Genomic DNA, 18,667 nt, shown 5'->3' with positions numbered 1-18,667 from the left:
GGAGTCCCTTCAAGTCATTGTTCAAAACATTTTGCTCATTATCATTAGTGAGGGGGCCAGGGAGAGGACCATTTGGCCATTGAGCACCGAGCTTGCCGAATTAAAGATGCATAATCATGTGGAGGCAGATTACCTCTTAAGAGCCAGTCCATGTCCCAATGAGTGGGGTTATAAATGTTAATAAGCCATTGTATTTCCTCACGGAATCCTTGGGGGTCCTCTTGGAAAGGAGGCAAAATGCTCTTAAAGTTTAAAATGTGAGCAGCCGTGCATGGTACATGGATCCACTGTGCAGCCTCTCCTGAAGCCCCTGGAAACATTCTAAGGGGAGCCTCTATGACTTGTGATGAGTTTCCCTGATCAGAAATATTGATGGCTGGTGACAACTCTTGTGAGTTCTTAAATAAAGTCGGGAAGCAGCGTTGCTCAAAGGAAGCTTTAGATGGCTGGGCACCCTTCACAATTGCAGCAATGTTTGTGTCAGCGCGAATTCCAGTTGGCTTCCAACCAGCTTTAAGCAACCCAGGGTTAAAGCTATCAATCAACTCCTGAAGAGTATGTTCCTTAAGGGGCTTAATGGGTACAAAAATCATATCAGGATGATCTGATTCAAGTGGGGGTGAAGGGTGCTTTTACCTGGCACAGAGATGTGGCCTGTTCTGATTGACTAGACAGTGTCTGGCTCACTTGTGAAGAAGAAGCCTGATGTGGTGGAGGTGGTGCATGTGCGGGAGGCAGGGGTGGCGGTAGCCAGCCTGTCCACAGGTCCAGAAGGTCGTCTGGTGGGTCAGGGACTGGGACAGCCCTAGTCTCAGGCAATTGAGGATATAATTGTGCCATTGCTGAGCAGAGTGGGGGTGCAGAGGGCAATTCTGGGGAATCGGGCTGTTCCCTTAGAATAGCCAATTGTTGCTGCAGCTTTTCAATAGAGTCTTTTTGGCTAGCCATTATGCTTTGGTTCTTTTTCTTTTCTGCCACATCCTCCGAGAAGTACCAATATTCCATCTGGTTAAGATGTGTTTCCTGGAGGAAACCTCTAAGGTTGGCAAGCTTTTCCAAATCAAACCTGCCCTCTAGTGGTCCCTGTTTCTGGAGATCGCCATAGGTATAGCCATTCCAAATGGTCATCAATTTCTTTAGTCTCCTAAGTTTCAAACCTGCTGGCAATTTCCCTAGCTGACTGTAAATTCTTGTCATCTGAGACAAGGGAGTCCCAGGCTGTGAGGTGCCTTTCCCCTCAGTTGGAGACAAACTCAAGGGAGCATTCCCATCCATGTTAGAACTATCCTGTCCAAGGACAGCACAGGAGCCCAGCAGTATTACCCTCTCCAAGGGCAGCACAGGCATCCAGCAACACTACCCTCTCCAAGGATAGCGTGGGAGTCCAGACAAACTGTCAGCTTCACTCACACTTCTTACACGCCGGGGAGAAACTGCCCTTGCTTTTGGCAGCTGTTCAGTAGCACTGACAGCACTGGTGAGGCTGTGATTCTGTTCCAGACTTCACTCACTCAAAACCATGTGCTTGGACTCACCACCAGTCAGTCAGCAACAACTCAATACCTTATTTGGCTATACCCAATGCTTTAAATCTCTCTCAAGCCTCCCAGAGAAAATTTAGGAACAAAAGATGACTCTTACCTCCAGCTGGTTCAGCCGGCGATGAGAACACGGAGGCGGACCGGGGGATTTTAAATGGATCCCTTACTCTTCAGATGAACACTGTGGCCTGATCCCATTCCTCATCGTCAGCCTCTCCAGCTGGAGTTCCAAGCCATCCTGTTCATGACGCCAGTTGTTGGGGAACCCCATTTCCCTGGGGTACAGTGTCCCCCAAAGGTCTGAGGCTGGAGGTCAAAGCAGTGAGGCAAGAGTGAGATCTAAAAGGAAACTGGGACTCAGGGTGAACCAGGACAGAGAAGAAAGGAGAATGCAAATCCACAACAGTAAAATGGGTTGCATCTGGCGGAATAGAAGCCAGTATTGTGGCTGGATTAGGGACTACTGGAAAAGTGGGTATGACAATGCAATTAATAGCTCAGAGATCCTGAACAAACTGCCACGATTTACCATCAGCCTTTCGGACTGGGAGGATAGGGATGTTACAGGGGCTGGAAAGGGAACAATAATGCCTTATTCTTTCAGTGCGGTTATAACTGGAGCAATACCAGCCTCTGCCTCAGGATTTAAAGGGTACTGACACAGGCAAGGCAGAGGTTTGGAATTGTCTACAGTAATGCGAACAGGGTCAGTATTTAATCGACCCACTTCAGATGGGTGTGATGGCCATAGAGAGGATGGAAGCTGTGAAATTAGGCATTTGAGGGATGGGACTAAGGGGCAACAAGGAACCGGAGTGGAAAGGGAAGTTTTGGACAGCAGGGAGGCTGCAGAATCACACAGGGAAGACTGAGGAATTTGTAGATAGGCACCGTCTGCGGAACAGTAAATAGTACAGCCAAGTTTACATAGCAAATCCTGACGCGGAAGATTTACAGGAGCGGAATCAGAGAGAAGGAATGCATGGTCCTCAGAGTGGGGGCCAACTTGAACTGATAAAGGTTTTGAAAGGGGAAAAGAGGTAGGGATTCCCATAATGCCCACAGCAGACACAGTTTTTCCAGATTGGGGAACCGCAGGTAGGTCAGTGGTACAGACTGTAGAAAGAGAAGCTCCAGTATCAACAAGGAAAGGGAGAGAAAGATCATTAGTCAGGACACATTCCCCAGTAGGGGATAGAGGTAATAAGGGAGCTAAAATTTTGTGAGGTTCCCCAGCATCCCGTCATTGTTGCGGCGCAAGGTAGGGTTGGGGATTAACTGACGAGACCAGCAGAGAGTTTAGCTGATTTCCTGCATGGTTACTAGGTCGGCTTGGACACTCGTTCTTCTAGTGTCTGGGCTGCTTACAGTAATTACAAACCCCCGAAAGTCCAGGCCCACGGCCCCACCCCCCGACAATGTCCCCGTCCCTGCCTGCTCTGTTCTGAGTAGTGCTGCATTTGCAGAGCCATTAACCTTTGGGAGGACTGTTCCTCCTTCCTCTTTAAAGTGCGGTAGCAATGCTCTGCTACTGCCTGCAATTTGTCCATGGTCTCAGTCTCCCACCCGACACTTATTCGTTTTAACATAATGCCTATAGCAGGGAGAAGGCCGTCAACAAACGCATGTGCGAGGGCTCCCTGTCCATTTACATCAGGCTGTTGTATTCCTGAACGTTGTAGGAAAATATCAGTTAGCTGGGACCGATAGTCTCCCGGGCTTTCTCTTTGCCCTTGCTCACAGCAGCGTATGGCTGTCCAGTTTGTTTTAGGGGACCACACTTTAGGAATGGCTTCATGCAGGCAGCTCCAAAGAGCCCTACACCGGTCTCTATATGCAGTATGTGGGCCAGTAGTTTTCATGGTTGAATGGCGTGCCTCAGCTGGCCAGTCTGCGGCAGTCAACCATTTTTCATACTGACTGGTAGAGGCTAACAGTTTACACAGTTGGAGGAGGTCTGTCTCAGAGGGTTCATAGGTTTCACAGATTAACAGAAACTCCTCAGCATATTTGATAGGATTTTCCTGTGGCTTAGGAAAACCTTTAACTATAGACAAAAGTTCTGTAGGGGTCCAGGGTTTGTAATTCCACACAAGCTCACTTCCTTCCATCTTAAGAACCCGTAAAGGTGACACAACATTTTTGTCAGAGTCCTTTTTCAGCCTCCCATCAGATTCCCTTTTCCAGGTAGCGGGATCAGGAAAATTTTTGCGGTCTGATTTGGGTTGTCTTTTCATAACATTTTTCAGGGCTGTGTGGCCAATGAGGGTATGTTCCTCATTCTCATCACCGCTCTCATCAACGGTAGTTAGCGAGGGTATTTCTTTCCCCTTTCCTTTACTAGGGCAGGAGTACGGTGGGGGTCAGGTTTGATCCGGATCATTACACAGGACTGGGCAAAGGGGAGTGCTCGGACTGGTGATGGGAGAGACTGCATCCAATTGGGCTTTTAATTTATCATTAGAATTTCTAAGAGAGGTGAGCTTTGATTCAGGCCATCCATGATTTGCCTCTTCCCACCACTGCATGAAGCAGTCTACCTCTCCTTTAGCTAATTTAGTTTTTGGGAGGACGAGTTTGTCTTTTAAGGCGTTCACTTGGTCCTTGTCCCAAGAACCTAGCAGTGGCCACTGCAATTTGGGGTCCTCCAGGGTCAGTTTAGACCATTTCTCCAGAAACCTACAAGAGTCTGGACCCTTTCTAAAATACACAAAATGAGCCGGTGTCCCCTTTGGGAACTGTTCTACCTTAGACATCTGGTTACCATAGAGGAGGACTTCATCCACCACTCACAAAAGAAGGAAATTCGAGCTTGTCAGAGCAGTATCCGGTGCAATACGCAGAAAGGAGCCCACAGGCTACTGCCTCAATCGCCCTTGCTTTCACACCAGAGATTATACCCAAGGTGTGGTGCGGCTGCAATTGTGCAGATTTCACTTATCCGGACCATGGGGATGGGAACCCCTTGGTCAGCCAGTCCCTGGACAGAGACGGCGCCCGGTCTCAAACACACCACAGGGAGGACCGATAGACACAGAGACAGGACAGTCCTCAGACCAGTCAAAACCCAGAAGGAATAATTACCTGATTAGGACCAGATTCCAGAAGTTAGATCCCGGGATCCCAACCAGAACAGAGTGGGAACCAACAGGTTCGATGGTGTAGACCACGCCGTGTCTGCGCACCTTTCCGTCTCGCAGAGGACCGCTTGGACTAAATGTGCAGGCGCCGGCTGCCACTGTCGTCCTGCAAGGCAGTCAGGGCTCATGAAGCCTCAGCAAAGACGTTTGCCATCTCGGTGGAACCTCCAAATTGTCAAAGTTAGACTCGAGACTCACAATTTGTCAGACCACTCTGTTTATTAGCAAAGCTGCTCTGCTAATACATTCAGAAAAATGTGAGCCCCCACCTAGGGCTCAGGTATCTCAATTTATACAGACAAAAGAAGGCAAGTTAATAAACAAATTAAAAAAACCCAAGCACACACACAACCCACCTAGCCCCTGAGACTAGTCACATATCTTCATTTCCATATCACCTTCAGCAATCTCCTATATATGACTCTCTGGTTACGTTAATTAATTACTGTCTAACACCTACTGCTCTGGTTCCTGCTTTCCCAGGCACAGCTGGTTTCATCCAAACCCACCCTACATTCCTCCACACAGCATCAGCATAACTTGCCCTTCTTGAGCTCAGAAGCAACATTGTATCATAGTGGCTACGTCTACACGTGAAGCCAACATTGAAATAGCTTATTTCGATGTAGCAACATCGAAATAGGCTATTTCGATGAATAACGTCTACACGTCCTCCAGGGCTGGCAACGTCGACGTTCAACTTCGACGTTGCGCGGCACCACATCGAAATAGGCGCTGCGAGGGTACGTCTACACGCCAAAGTAGCACACATCGAAATAAGGGTGCCAGGCACAGCTGCAGACAGGGTCACAGGGCGGACTCAACAGCAAGCCGCTCCCTTAAAGGGCCCCTCCCAGACACAGTTGCACTAAACAACACAAGATCCACAGAGCCGACAACTGGTTGCAGACCCTGTGCCTGCAGCATGGATCCCCAGCTGCGGCAGCAGCAGCCAGAAGCCCTGGGCTAAGGGCTGCTGCCCACGGTGACCATAGAGCCCCGCAGGGGCTGGAGAGAGAGCATCTCTCAACCCCCCAGCTGATGGCCGCCATGGAGGACCCAGCAATTTCGACGTTGCGGGACGCGGATCGTCTACACGGTCAAACGTCGAAGTAGGGCGCTATTCCGATCCCCTCATGAGGTTAGCGACTTCGACGTCTCACCGCCTAACGTCGAAGTTAACTTCGAAATAGCGCCCAACGCATGTAGCCGCGACGGGCGCTATTTCGAAGTTAGTGCCGCTACTTCGAAGTAGCGTGCACGTGTAGACACAGCTAGTGTGATTTTTACAATGTAACTCTTATACACTTTATTACAATATAACTCTTATACTTCCACATGTCAAAAGCAGTTACATTTTCAAGGATTCTTTAAAGTCACTGAAAATGGGACTTAGGCACTTTGGAAAATTTTCTATATTCTATATTTAGCTCTGATGTGTTTGTGAAATCCCCTTTCCTGCTCACTTAAGTGGAGCAGCCAAATGACACCAGCGCAACCACTGGATTATTTCTTTTTCTTACTAGGAAGAATACCGGGAGCAGAAAAGTGAGTCCTAGGAAAAGGCGACTATGTCAAACTGCGAGATTTATTCCCATTACAATCTCTGCTTGAAGAATTATAATTCCTGGGACCAAAGTAGGCAGACAGCATTCTTTTAATGAGAATAATATTTAGTAAAGCACAGTAGGATTACGGTCAATACTTTCAAACTGATCCCTGGAAACCCTTTTCCTAATAAATGTTTTTGTACTATGACCATTCAGTGTACTTCCAAATAGACAGACATTTCAGTTTAAAATAAAAAAAATGGGAAAAATAAAACTCAGGAAAACTTGCTAATGAAGATTTCCTTGTCAAATTTTCTTTGGGAAATTCACTAACATCCTATTCCTTTTGAAAGTCTGCAGGTATTCATTGAAACAGCTTGTTACAATTGTGTAATAGGAGACGGAGGAATTCGTACAGCAAGTCAGAGAGTCCAAGGTCTGTTCAAAATGTAGATTAAATTTGTCAGTGGTGCTGCATTGCCAAATGAAGAACAATGTCAGGCCAATCATCAAAACAAGCTACACCATGTACCAGAGATTTTTTTACACAGACTGATCTATTCTGTAACTTTTACTACAGTTAAATTTGTACAATCAAGCCTTCCTGGACTGAATTATGCAGTCGGTACACAACAGGTCTGCAGCAGAAGTGAGTCACACTCTCAAATTAAATGCGTAGACGATATTTAAACTGGACATCATGAGTGGGCTGCATTGAACCAAATCCCCATCGGCTCACGTCTATCGGAGGAACCTCCTCTTTCTTGTTAACAAGCTCCATGTCATAGTAAATCAACATGAGGGTCACAAATAGTTTTATTTCATTGACAGCAAAGAAGCGTCCAGGGCAGATTGAGGTTCCTGCCCCCCAGGGCATGTTAAAGTATTTCAGTTTTTTCCCGTTCTTGTAGAAATCTTTTTTGGTGCCATCTTGGCTGAGGAACCGGTCATATTTGAAGGTGTTAGGCTCAGGGTGGACTTTGGGGTCCTTCTGCACTGCGATGTGGGGAAACAGGGCTACCCTGTCCCCCTTGCGGAGAGCATACTCCCTGCCATTGGCCATCTTGAGATTCAGATCCTCAGCCACTGCTCTGATCAGAATAGGGGCCACTGTGAGGCGCAGGGTCTCCTCTACAGCACTGTCCAGCACTGGAGTCTTCATTAAGATGTCCCTGGTGATGTTCACCACAGGGCTGCCTGGCTTCACTTCCTGTCCAGTCTCTCTTAAAACTTTGTCCACTTCTTCCCTCACAGCCTGCATGGCTTCAGGATGTTTCATGAGATACAAGAGAAGCCAGAAGGACATGGGGCCCGTGTTACCTTGGGCTGCCCAAAGAAGCAGAAACATGAACCGATCTCGCATGTACTCAGGCACCCCACCGTCTGCCAGGAACTGTTCTTGGTCACTTACCCACCTGCTGATGTTATCCTTTTGACGGACATTCCTTACAGACAGCAGCTTCCAGAAGAGTCTCTTCAGCCTCTCTGCTTCCATTTTCTCCCCAGGAGGCAGCACAGCATAAGCCAGGCGGGGGAAGAGGCGGTCATATTTGCGGAACTCATTAAAGACCTCTTCAGAGTGGGTAAGATCACACTCCTTGACTTTCTCCTCACACCGTGAGCCTTTGCCTGGCTGGTTTCCAAACAAAGCGAGGTAGCCAGCTCTGAAGACAATGTTATAACTATAGTGAAAGAGCCCGTCCTGCTGCCAGCCTCTCTCTTCTTTCCCTGAACCTCTGTTTTGAAACATGAGCATCTGCAAATTGTCCATCATGGCCTGGGTCATGACCACTAGTCCGTCACCCATGAGATGTTTTGTGCTTGCCACCTGAATAGCCTTATGGTCATTTGGAGACTGATGATACCCAAAAACCCTGGCGATGAGTTCTACTGCGAACTTCTCAAAGTTGAGTTTGTCTCGTGATGCCTTCACGATGGCTCCAAATGAGAAGGGGTCCATGACGAAGGTGAAGTAGTACCCTCCAATCAGCACGGTGAAAATGTCCCCATGTTTCTTCTGCATCTTTGTCAGGAAATCTGCGCTGTCCTTTCTGAAATCCAGTGCGTACCCCAGCCATGGAATGTAGCCTTTATCCAAGGGAGGCTCCGTGGGTCTCCTCCTTCGAAACACCCCCAAGAGATAGAGCCCACCGAGAATTGAGGCTATCAGCGCACACAGAACAGTTGTGCAGAAAGCCATGGCTAGAGAGCTGTGCACTGGAGCAGGGATCTGCGAGAGACTGAAAGGCAAGTCTACAGGGCTAGGTGTAAATAATTTCTGGCATCACATCACAGACTGGCTCGCCCCCTCATTCTCTGTTTTCAGATCAGATTAACCCTTCTGGTGACAAGTGCTGCGTACTCCACTTTCTCCCCACATCTCATTGAAGAAAAGATCCACAAATTTTTGCGGCCAGCATGGGCGAGATGTAGGGAAGTCTGGGGGTGGCTAAGCCTCCCCAAATCTCCCATAATGAGAGGTGGGACAGTGGCAGATTTGGTGCTCCAGTAAAATAAATCTCCCCCTGCCACAGCCTCAGGTCTGGAGCAGCTCTTGTTCCCTGTAATGATCCCGAGGTCATGGCAGGGGCACAGAGCTTTTCTGGTGTTGGGGTTTCATTAGGGTGAGAGAAGGGGCAAGTGGGGATTGGTCCTGCTGGGGCAAAAGGCAGAGTGGGTGGGTGTGGGGAAGTGAGGGGGAAGGAGCAGAATGAGGTGAAGATATGGGGGTGACAATGAGTGGACAGGGTGGAAGAGGCTGGAACACAGACCTCCCACCCAATTTTGTAGCTCCCAGCCCCCTCCCCTGGCTAGAGTTAAGTCAGGAGAGGCAGCGTTCAGAGGCCCCGTGGCTCAGGCACTTGGGAGCAAGGTTGAGTTCAGTAAGTGGGGGTGTGGCCTCACCTGGAGGAGGGAGGGCAGAGGGCTCTAGCCTCCACAAGGGGAAGCTTTACCCTCTGCCCCCGAAGGCCAGGAAGGACTGTTCTGCCGGCTGGAAGGTACATTGTATGGGATCAAACACCAGCTGATGGGCTCACTGTAGAGGTACCTGGGTGTGTTTCTCTGGCTTGTGCTGTACAGGAAGTAAAACTAGATGATCTGATGAACCCATCTCTGCTTTCATCTGCTTTTGCTTCTTGAACGAGACAGCTTGGAGCTGCCGTCTCCAATACACTCGTGGTTTGTCATGTGGCGACCTGGCTAGTGTGGTGTGGTGAAATGCAGCTCCTTAGAGCTGCACATGTGCAGCGCCCTCCACCTGCTCTGCGCATTCACCCCACCACTTTGTGGGACAAGTGCATGGTGGCAGCGGCTCCTTCTGCACTTTCGTCCAGAGATGAGCAGCTCCTTCAGCTTGGCGTGGGTTGTGGCGAATTGTGTAAAGTTAGCATAATTAACATGGCTTCTGTAAGGCCAAGTGCCCATGTGATTAGCTCTGCTCGCTTGCGGGCAGATATGCAGACAATGGTATGACCTCACACAGGAATGTGCAGAATGGACTCTCAGGAGCTGGAAAGAACTGAATCTAACTGAACTGGGAGTACTGTCTTGTCAAAGCTAAGATGTTGAAGAATTACCGCTTGACAGTTGGAAGATACCTGTTTGTTCATCTGTTACTATAGTCTGTATCCAATCAAATGTATCCTAGTAACTGTGTTTGACCAATCAACTGTATGCAAGTTAAGACTATAAATGATCCATGACTTTGTTATACGGGGTCCCTCTCTCTGGAGAGGTACCTTATGCGCATAATAAACACCTTGTAATTCCACCCCGGAGAAGCCTCTGTGTCTCTCAGTTAGCCGAACGCTGTTGGTTCTCTGACAGGGTCTAGCCATGGCTTGTACAGTCCGGCAGCTCTGGCAGCGGTGGTGAGTCTGAGTCAAAGATTAGAAGCTAAGCTGCAAAAAGTAGACACCATATCAACCATGGAAAAAATGTGTATCGAGCAGCTGTCAAACTTCTTGTCTTTTATGGCAAAGCAGACTCCCATTCTGACTTTATCATCACCCACTACTGGATTTCATGATACCCAGATTGCCTCTCTTTTTTCTTGGTAGTTTTTAAAAATTGAAATATTGCTTTGTGAATGATGCCCCATTGGGCTGATGCTCTTGTTAGATACTTTAGTATAAACTTTGTCACTTTTAGATGCCTGAGTTAGTCACACCAAAGCCCCCCATCAATATTATACTCCTAGAGGATATGCTCCAGGGTTTCTTTGACTTTGCTTGTTTAAGCCCAGAGGCACTAACAAGGGAGAGTGCAGAGTCCTTTCCACAGGTCTCTGGCTTTTAGCTCATATGGTAGAGCACCATGCTTTAGCCCCTAAGGTTGCAGGTTCATTCCCTCCTGCCAGCCCCCAGCATTCATTTGCTTTACATGGGATTATTAACTAAGGACAAGTTACTGGTTAAACCACAGTGTTGGGTATGCGACTCCCCTGTGTCTTTCTCCCTGGCTCTTGCAATATGTCAAGGTTTTTATTCCAGGGCATATTTCATGAACTCTTCTTTCCCCTTGGTTTTTGTCTATGCTCCCTGTCATTCCTCCCCTTAGTAAACTTTTAAACTCTTGTTTAACCCCAGGGACCTTTCATTTTCCTCATTTTTACAGCATTTTTTCCAACTTTGCTGCCTTATTTCATGCTATGCCAACATACCGCAGGAGCTGGGCTGTGTAAGTCTTTACTGCCATCACCAGCAATTCTGTAGTTACTAATGATATCTCATTAGTGATATCATTTCTGCTATCTGAATTCCCATTTTAGTAGCCAGTAATCCTGACAAGATGACAATAGAGATTGATCACAGGTCCAGTATCCAATACAACACCAATATGATTCCTGCTTGTTAGGCCATGGCAATGCCCTATAAATTTGGATAGTCCAATGGTGTTCTTTATTTCATGTGTTGGGATGTAGAATCCTTCCCTATTCTCTTATTTTTCTCCTCTTTAGACCCCATCTGTAAATATCTGGCAATGTTTTCCCAATTGAGAATGCACCTATTGATTTGCTACATTTCCTACTTTTAGATCTCCTTTGTCCTTTCAATGTCATTCTTTAGTTCCATGTTTACATCAGGAGATGCTTTTCCATCCATAAGGCGTTTGTGACTATATACACTCACTTCTTTTTGCATGTAATGCTTGGGCTTGGATTAAGTCTGATTTACTGACATTTGTTCTTGTTTGATGCACCCATATCTTGAATATTGTGTGCAGATGGGGTCACTCCATCTCCAAAAAGATATATTGAAATGGGAAAAGGTACAGAAAAGGGCAACAAAAACAATTAGGAGTGTGGAGCAGCTTCCAGATGAGGTGAGATTAATAAGATAGGACTTTTCATCCTGGAAAAAAGAAAACTGAGGGGGATGTGGGAGAGGTCTATAAATTGTGACTGGAATAGAGAAAGTATATAAGGAGATGATATTTCCTCTTGTGGCAGAGTCATTGTTACTCGTGGGTCCTAGCCCCTTATTCAGCTCAGTCCCACAGTTAATCTGAGTATTGTGGGATATGTCGCATGAACCCTAGTTGTGGTTTGGGCTTCTGTCCCTTAGGTGAAGGGGGGCCGGGATAGGTGCCCCTGGGTTTGTTTGGGTTGGGTAAGCAATACTCCCCAGCTACTGTGGGAAGGGGAGCCCAACTACTCCCTGTGGGAACTCTTCAGTTCCCTTGGGGTCTCTGGTAAAGCTGATGTTCTTCTCAGTTTCCTAAGTCTCTCCTTATCTGTTCTCTTCTCCTCATCCCGTTCCAGCTTCCTCTTCCACTCTCCTCCCCTTGTCCCATCAGGGGAGGCTTTTGAAACAGTCTCATGGCCACTTCAAGTGAGCTCAGATGGCCCTAACTGATTTATAGCAGCCCCTTCTCCACGGCTTCCACAGGCTAGCTGCTTGTTGTGCTCTGAAACACCCCTCTGCTAATTAGCCAGGCTGTCTCTGTTTTGTTTAGAGTTGCCCCTCTCCCCTTCTAAGCTAGCCCTCTGGCCTGAGTCTGTCACACTCCTCATAGCAAAAGAATCATAGACTGCTAGGACTGGAAGGGATCTCGAGAGGCTGTTGAGTCCAGCCACCTGCCCCAATGGCAGGACCAAGTACTGTCTAAACCATCCCTGATAGACATCTATGTAACCTGTTCTTAAATATCTCCAGCGGTGGAGATTCCACAACCTCCCTTGGCAATTTATTCCACTGTTTGACCACCCTGACAGTTAGGAACTTCTTCCTAATGTCCAAGCTAAACCTCCGTTGCTGCAGTTTAAGTCCATTGCCTCTTGTTCTATCCTCAGATGCCAAAAAGAACAAGTTTTCTCCCTCCTTCTTATGACATCCTTTTAGATACCTGAAAACTGCTATCATGTCTCCCCTCAATCTTCTCTTTTCAAACTAAACAAGTCAATTCTTTCAGCCTTTCTTCATAGGTCACATTCTCTAGATCTTTAATCATTCTTGTTGCTCTTTTCTGGACCCTCTCTAATTTCTCCACATCTTTCTTGAACTGCGGTGCCCAGAACTGGACACAATACTAAAGCTGAGGCCTAACCAGCGTAGAGTAGAGCGGAAGAATGACTTCTCATGTCTTATTCACAACACATCTGTTAATACATCCCAGAATCACGTTTGCTTTTTTTTGCAACAACATCACACTGTGGACTCATATTTAGCTTCTGGTCCACTATAACCCCTGGATCCCTTTCTGTTGTAGTCATTCCTAGACAGTCTCTCCCCATTTTGTATGTGTGAAACTGATTGTCCTTCCCAAGTGGAGCACTTTGCATTTGTCCTTATTAAACTTCATCCTGTTTACCTCAGACCATTTCTCCAATTTATCCTGATCATTTTGAATTGTGACTCTATCCTCCAAAGCAGTTGCAACCCCTCCCAGCTTGGTATCATCTGCAAACTTAATAAGCGTACTTCCTATGCCAATATCTAAATCGTTGATGAAGATACTGAGCAGAACCAGTCCTAACACAGATCCCCACTTGTTATACTTTTCCAGCAGGACTGAGAACCATTAAGAACTACTCTCTGGGTACGGTTATCCGGCCAGTTATGCACCCACCTTATAGTAGCCTCACCTAAATTGTATTTGCCTAGTTTTTTTGTAAGAATATCATGTGAGACTGTATCAAATGCTTTACTAAAGTCTAGGTATACCACATCTACCACTTCTCCCCTATCCATAAGACTCATTATCCTATCAAAGAAAGCTATCAGATTAGTTTGACATAATTTGTTTTTTACAAATCCATGCTGGGTGTTCCCTGTCATTTTACCACTTTCTAAAGTGCTTGCAGATGATTTATTTAATTACCTGTTCCATTATCTTTCCTGGAACTGAAGTTAAGATGACTGGCTGTAGTTTCCTGGGTTATTCTTATTCCCCATTTTATAGATGGGCACTATATATGCCCTTTTCCAGTCTTCTGGAATCTCTCCTGTCTCCCATGATTTTCCAAAGATGGTAGCTAAAGGCTCAGATACCTCCTCTATCAGCTCCTTGAGGATTCTAGGATGCATTTCATCAGGCCCTGGTGACTTGCAGACATCTAATTTTTCTAAGTGATTTTTAAGTTGTTCTTTTTTTATTTCCACTTCTAACCCTACCCCTTTCCCACTAGCATTCACTATGATGGGCATTCCTTCATCAGACTTCTCGGTGAAGACCGAAACAAAGAAGTCATTAAGCATCTCTGCCATTTCCAAGTTCCCGGTTACTGTTTCTCCCTCCTCACTGAGCAATGGCCCTACCCTGTCCCTGGTCTTCCTCTTGTTTCTAATATATTTATAAAAAGCCTTCTTGTTTCAGCTGGAGTATTGCGTCCAGTTCTGGGCACCGCAGTTCAGTAAGGATGTGGAGAAAGTGGAGAGGGTCCAGAGGAGAGCAATGAGAATGATCAAAGGTCTAGAGAACATGACCTAAGAAGAAAGGCTGAAAAAATTTGGCTTATTTAGTTTGGAAAGGAGAAGATTGAAGGGTGACATGATAGCAGTTTTCAGGTATTTAAAAGGGTGTCATAAGGCAGAGGGAGGGAACTTGTTCTTCCTTGCCTCTGAGGATAGAACAAGAGGCAATGGACTGAAATTGCAGCAGGGGAGGTTCAGGTTGGACATTTGGAAAAAGTTCCTAACTGTCAGGGTGATCAAACACTGGAACGAATTGCCAAGGGAGGTGGTAGAATCTCCATCACTGGAGCTATTTAAGAAGAGGTTAGATAGATGGCTTTCAGGGATGGTCTAGAAAATGCTTGGTCCTGCCGTGAGGGCAGGGGGCTGGACTCGATGGCCTCTCGAGGTCCCTTCCAGTCCTACTCTTCTATGATTCTATGATTCCCTTTATGCCTGTAGCTAGTGTGAGCTTATTTTGTACCTTAGCCCTTCTAATCTTGCTCCTGCATTCTTGTGTTGTTTGCCTATATTCATCCTTTGTAATTTATCCTTGTTTCCATTTTTATACGATTCCTTTTTTATTTTGAGATCATGCAAGATCTCCTGGTTAAGCCAAGGCAGTCTTTTGCCATATTTTCTATCTTTCCTATGCAGTGGGATAGCTTGCTTTTGGGCCCTTAATAATGTTCCTCTGAAAAACTGCCAACTCTCCTCAGCTGTTTTTAGCCTCAGTTTTGCTTCCCATGGGATCTTACCTACCAGCTCTCTGAGTTTACCAAAATCTGCCCTCCTAAAATCCATTATCTCTATTTTGCTGTTTTTCCTTCCACCCTTCCTTAGAATTGTGAATTAGGAATGGCCCAATGAAATTAGTAGCATCTGTCTGAAAGCAAACAGAATTATGTGTTTCTCATACCACTCCAACCTTTGAAACGCTTTGCAGAGGATGTTGTGAAAACCAAGAGTATATGAAAGTTCAAAAAAGTTGAATGGGAAGGATGGGTCGATAATGGCTACTAGCCAGGATGGGTGGGGAGGGCGTCCCTAGCCTCTGTTTGCCAGAAGCCTGGAATGGGCCACAGGGAATGGATCACTTAATGATTCCCTGTTCTGTTCATTCCCTCTGGGATACCTGGCATTGACCAGTGTTAGAATACAGGATACTGGACTAGGTGGATCTTGGTTCTGATCCAGTGTGGCTGTTTGTGTTCATATGTATGTTCTGCTGAACTAAATACTTGGCATCGGTGCTCAGTGCGTGGTTATTAGTGCTCTACACAGCATCATCAGTGCATTCGTATCCACCCCCTGGGTGATTCCAGAAATAGTTATAAGTACAATGATTTTGCCTTTTCATTTATCTACTGTATTTTGAGACTGATTCTTCCATGCTACCTCAGCATCAACTGTCTCACCCAAGAATTTGTACCTGTTTGCTGGCCATACGGAGACAGTTTTCAACCTTTCTTTTTCCTTTTCCTTTGCATAACTTGCTCCTTTATTTCTGAGAAACCAAACCTCAGAGGCCCATGTGTCTCCTCACTCTGAGCTTTTCCCACGTGCTTAATAAACTCACTTCTCAGCTATTTCCTGGATCCTATTTGCATTCTATATTGTGAATCTTGTGCAAACATGGACATGCCTATATCTGTGCTCAGTCTTTGCTGGGGGCTGTTTTTCCTTATGCTGAATAAGCAGAGCTGATGACACTCCTCTGCAGAGTGCCATTTGTGACTGTATCTATGTTAAATTAGGCTTTTCCATCTGGAGAAAATTAGGCTTTATCCACCTATATAATCTTCTTTTTATGCCCATACATGTTATTTTATGCCGTAAGCCCTCTCTCTGCAATGTATCCTATGTGTCTTTATGATTTAGGAACACTACTGTCATATATCCCTTGTTTCTCATTCCTTTTTTGCTTCTGTCTCTACTCTTCCCATACTCCTTCCCCTCATGAACCCACTTCACACATTGTTGCTAAGCCTCAGATTTTCTGAAAAAGCAGTTCTTACTCACAAAAGATCATTACCTAATGAATAAATGTTAGTCTTTAAGGTGCTACAGGACTGCTTGTTTTTTTGTGAGGCTATAGACTAACACGGCACCCCTTCTGATACTAAAAATCCGCAGAGACACCCGCATCTGCTCCCCAGCGCATCAGAACGTGACTGGACCTGTACTGAGGAAAAGACTTTAGGCAGATTAATACGGCAAGTGTTCATACATTTGCTGACTTTAAATGACCAAAGAACACTGCCCTGCATCCACAAATCCTGCAGAAAGGAGGTGAGAAATTTAGGGCTTTATTAGCCCTGACAGCAAATGCAACAGCACGACCTAGACTGTCTATCCTGCAGCCAGAGGTATAATTTCCAGCTTGGGTGGACACACCGTGTAAGCTTTGACTGAGCTAGCACAGGAAAAGTAGTTTGCCAACTGTCCAAGTGTCCGTACTCGAGCAGCGAACTCCTGCCACGCTGCAGCTACATTTGGGGTGAAAGTACCTTAAATTTCTTGCTTGGTGAAAAGTATGAGAGAGGTAGCCATGTTAGTCTGTATCTTCGGGAACAAGAAGTGCTGTGGCAACTTATAGACTAACAGATATTTTGCACTTGTTTTTCTTAAATTTCTTAAAGGTACTCTTGCAGAACAACCCCCACCCACCCAAAAGAGGGGACTCAGGTGGAGGGGGGCGTTGTGTTTTCCCTGATCCCCAAAGGTAGGTGCTTTACACCCAGAGCCCTGGGTAGGCAAAGGATGGGGCTATCTCTATTAAGGAGGTCATGCCTTGAGTGGTAGTGTAGAGGCAAGGTGCCTCAGATTTTTGCAGATAACAGTCCACACTGATAAAAGGCTTCTAACTAGTTCTAAACCAACCAGCGCCTTTTGAAAACCAGGTCATCCTCAGCCAACCTTGCACTTGACTTCTCCCTACCCTGGTAAATGGGAATCAGTTAATAGATAACTTTGTTTTTCTGTCCAAGGCTGTGTCCTTGTCAGTGGCCTTGGACAGTGGTCTGGATTGCTACCCTGACAGCTGGTCAATAACTCCATTGTGTTAGTAAAGGCCTGTCTCTGTTTCTGTGAATACCGAGGGACACATTTTATTTAGAAGCAATTCTAGTGATTCCCTTCTTTCTGTTCCCTTCTCTGGCTTTCATATGGGGACCAAGGACCCTGGTCCTTCATTTCAAGACGTGACCTTCAGATGGACTATTTGCTTCTCAGGAGGTCATCCTTCCCCTGGAAAATGGTGGGATTTGGTTTGTGGTGATGCAATTGATCTCTGGGCATCTGCCAGATCATTTTTTGAAGAACTTCTCCCCTTCCCTTAGTTGCAAAAGGACATTTCCATATTAAGTCAGAGAGTTGTGCACATCATTGCATCTGTCAGTGGAGTTCATGGCTCACACCGGGGTTGCCTTGCATCGCTGTGTTCCCCACTGAGTCCCCCACTCCCCCATACCAGGGGCTGTATCTACCTCCCCATTTTCCCTTAACCCCATGCGAGGGGCACTGTGTGCCCCATTCCCCCTAATCCAGATATTGTGCCCCCTTCTCCCCTCAGCCCTGTTCCAGGGATTCTGTGTGCCCCCCATCGTCCCCTATCCCAGTGCCTAGGGTGCCGTGTGTCTCCGCTCCTCCCTTCCCTCTATGCCCAGTGCTCAGTGTGCCCCATCCCCTGCCCCCATGGGCACTGTGGGCACTCTGCTCTGCATGCCCCACAGCCACCTCTTGTCCCCATGCCCAGGAGTCCGTTGGCCCCATGTTCCGTTCTTACCAAAACGCGAGCAGCTCTGTGTGCTGCATTGTCTCCCCTCTGCCCAGAGCAGGGGATCTGCCTGCCTCCCTGCTTCCACTCACCCCACGCCAGGGATCTCGAGTGGCCCACGTTGCCCTCTCACCTTACGTCAGGGTCTTTTAGTCCCCCCCCGCCCAACCATTTCCCCATACTAGCGAGTCTCTGCATCCCCCAGTTCCTCCTAAGCTGATGCCTGGAGTGTTGTGTGCTCCATTTCCAGGGCTCAGTGTGTCCCCCCATCTTCTGCCATGTCAGGGTGTTGGAATAAAGTCTGGATACTGTCTGTGAAGCAACAAAGGTTTATTACAACCAGCTGGTGGAGTTATTTCGAACTTGGTTGAGTTTCAGAATGCACGGACAGGCACCAAGTTATGACTGGTTTATAGAGAGCTGATAGTCAGAGGAAGGAACAGAAGCAGACAATAAGGAAATGAGCATAATCAATGAGCAATCCAGATGAATTAACAATCAATCTGGGAGTTACAAAGAGTTTCCATGCACAGTTTACAGAACACTTTACCCATAAACAACAAGTCCTTTGAAGAGTGCAGTTGTCAACACCGATGTATAAAGTGATGTCTCATCTGTAATACACTGATGTGTAAAGCAGCGATGTCTCATCTGGCATCCTGATGTAATCTTTGCATGGACATGACCATTTGTGTTATCTCTACGGAATTAAAGCAAGCGGGCAATGGAGCATCAAAGCAGAAGATAGTGAAAGAATCATGTC

General features: G+C 46.6%; 1 protein-coding gene across 1 annotated transcript; it reads right to left on the bottom strand.

Annotated features, from left to right (window-relative positions):
* Window positions 1–4,893: 4,893 nt before the first annotated feature.
* Window positions 4,894–8,431, bottom strand: CYP8B1 (cytochrome P450 family 8 subfamily B member 1). The gene has a single exon (XM_074985213.1). It carries the CDS (start codon window positions 8,429–8,431, stop codon window positions 6,899–6,901), a length of 1,533 nt encoding a protein of 510 aa, XP_074841314.1. The 3' UTR covers window positions 4,894–6,898.
* Between the last annotated feature and the right edge of the window lie 10,236 nt (window positions 8,432–18,667).

This window comes from Carettochelys insculpta, chromosome 2 (genome assembly GCF_033958435.1).
Source record: "Carettochelys insculpta isolate YL-2023 chromosome 2, ASM3395843v1, whole genome shotgun sequence".
Classification (NCBI taxonomy): Eukaryota; Metazoa; Chordata; order Testudines; family Carettochelyidae; genus Carettochelys; species Carettochelys insculpta.
Note: the sequence above shows the minus strand (reverse complement) of the source record. Positions and strands in the feature narration are given on the sequence as shown.

Bases quoted from the DNA above. Each gene is read 5' to 3' on its own strand.
- CYP8B1 (XM_074985213.1), bottom strand. From the start codon at position 8,431: ATGGCTTTCTGCACAACTGTTCTGTGTGCGCTGATAGCCTCAATTCTC.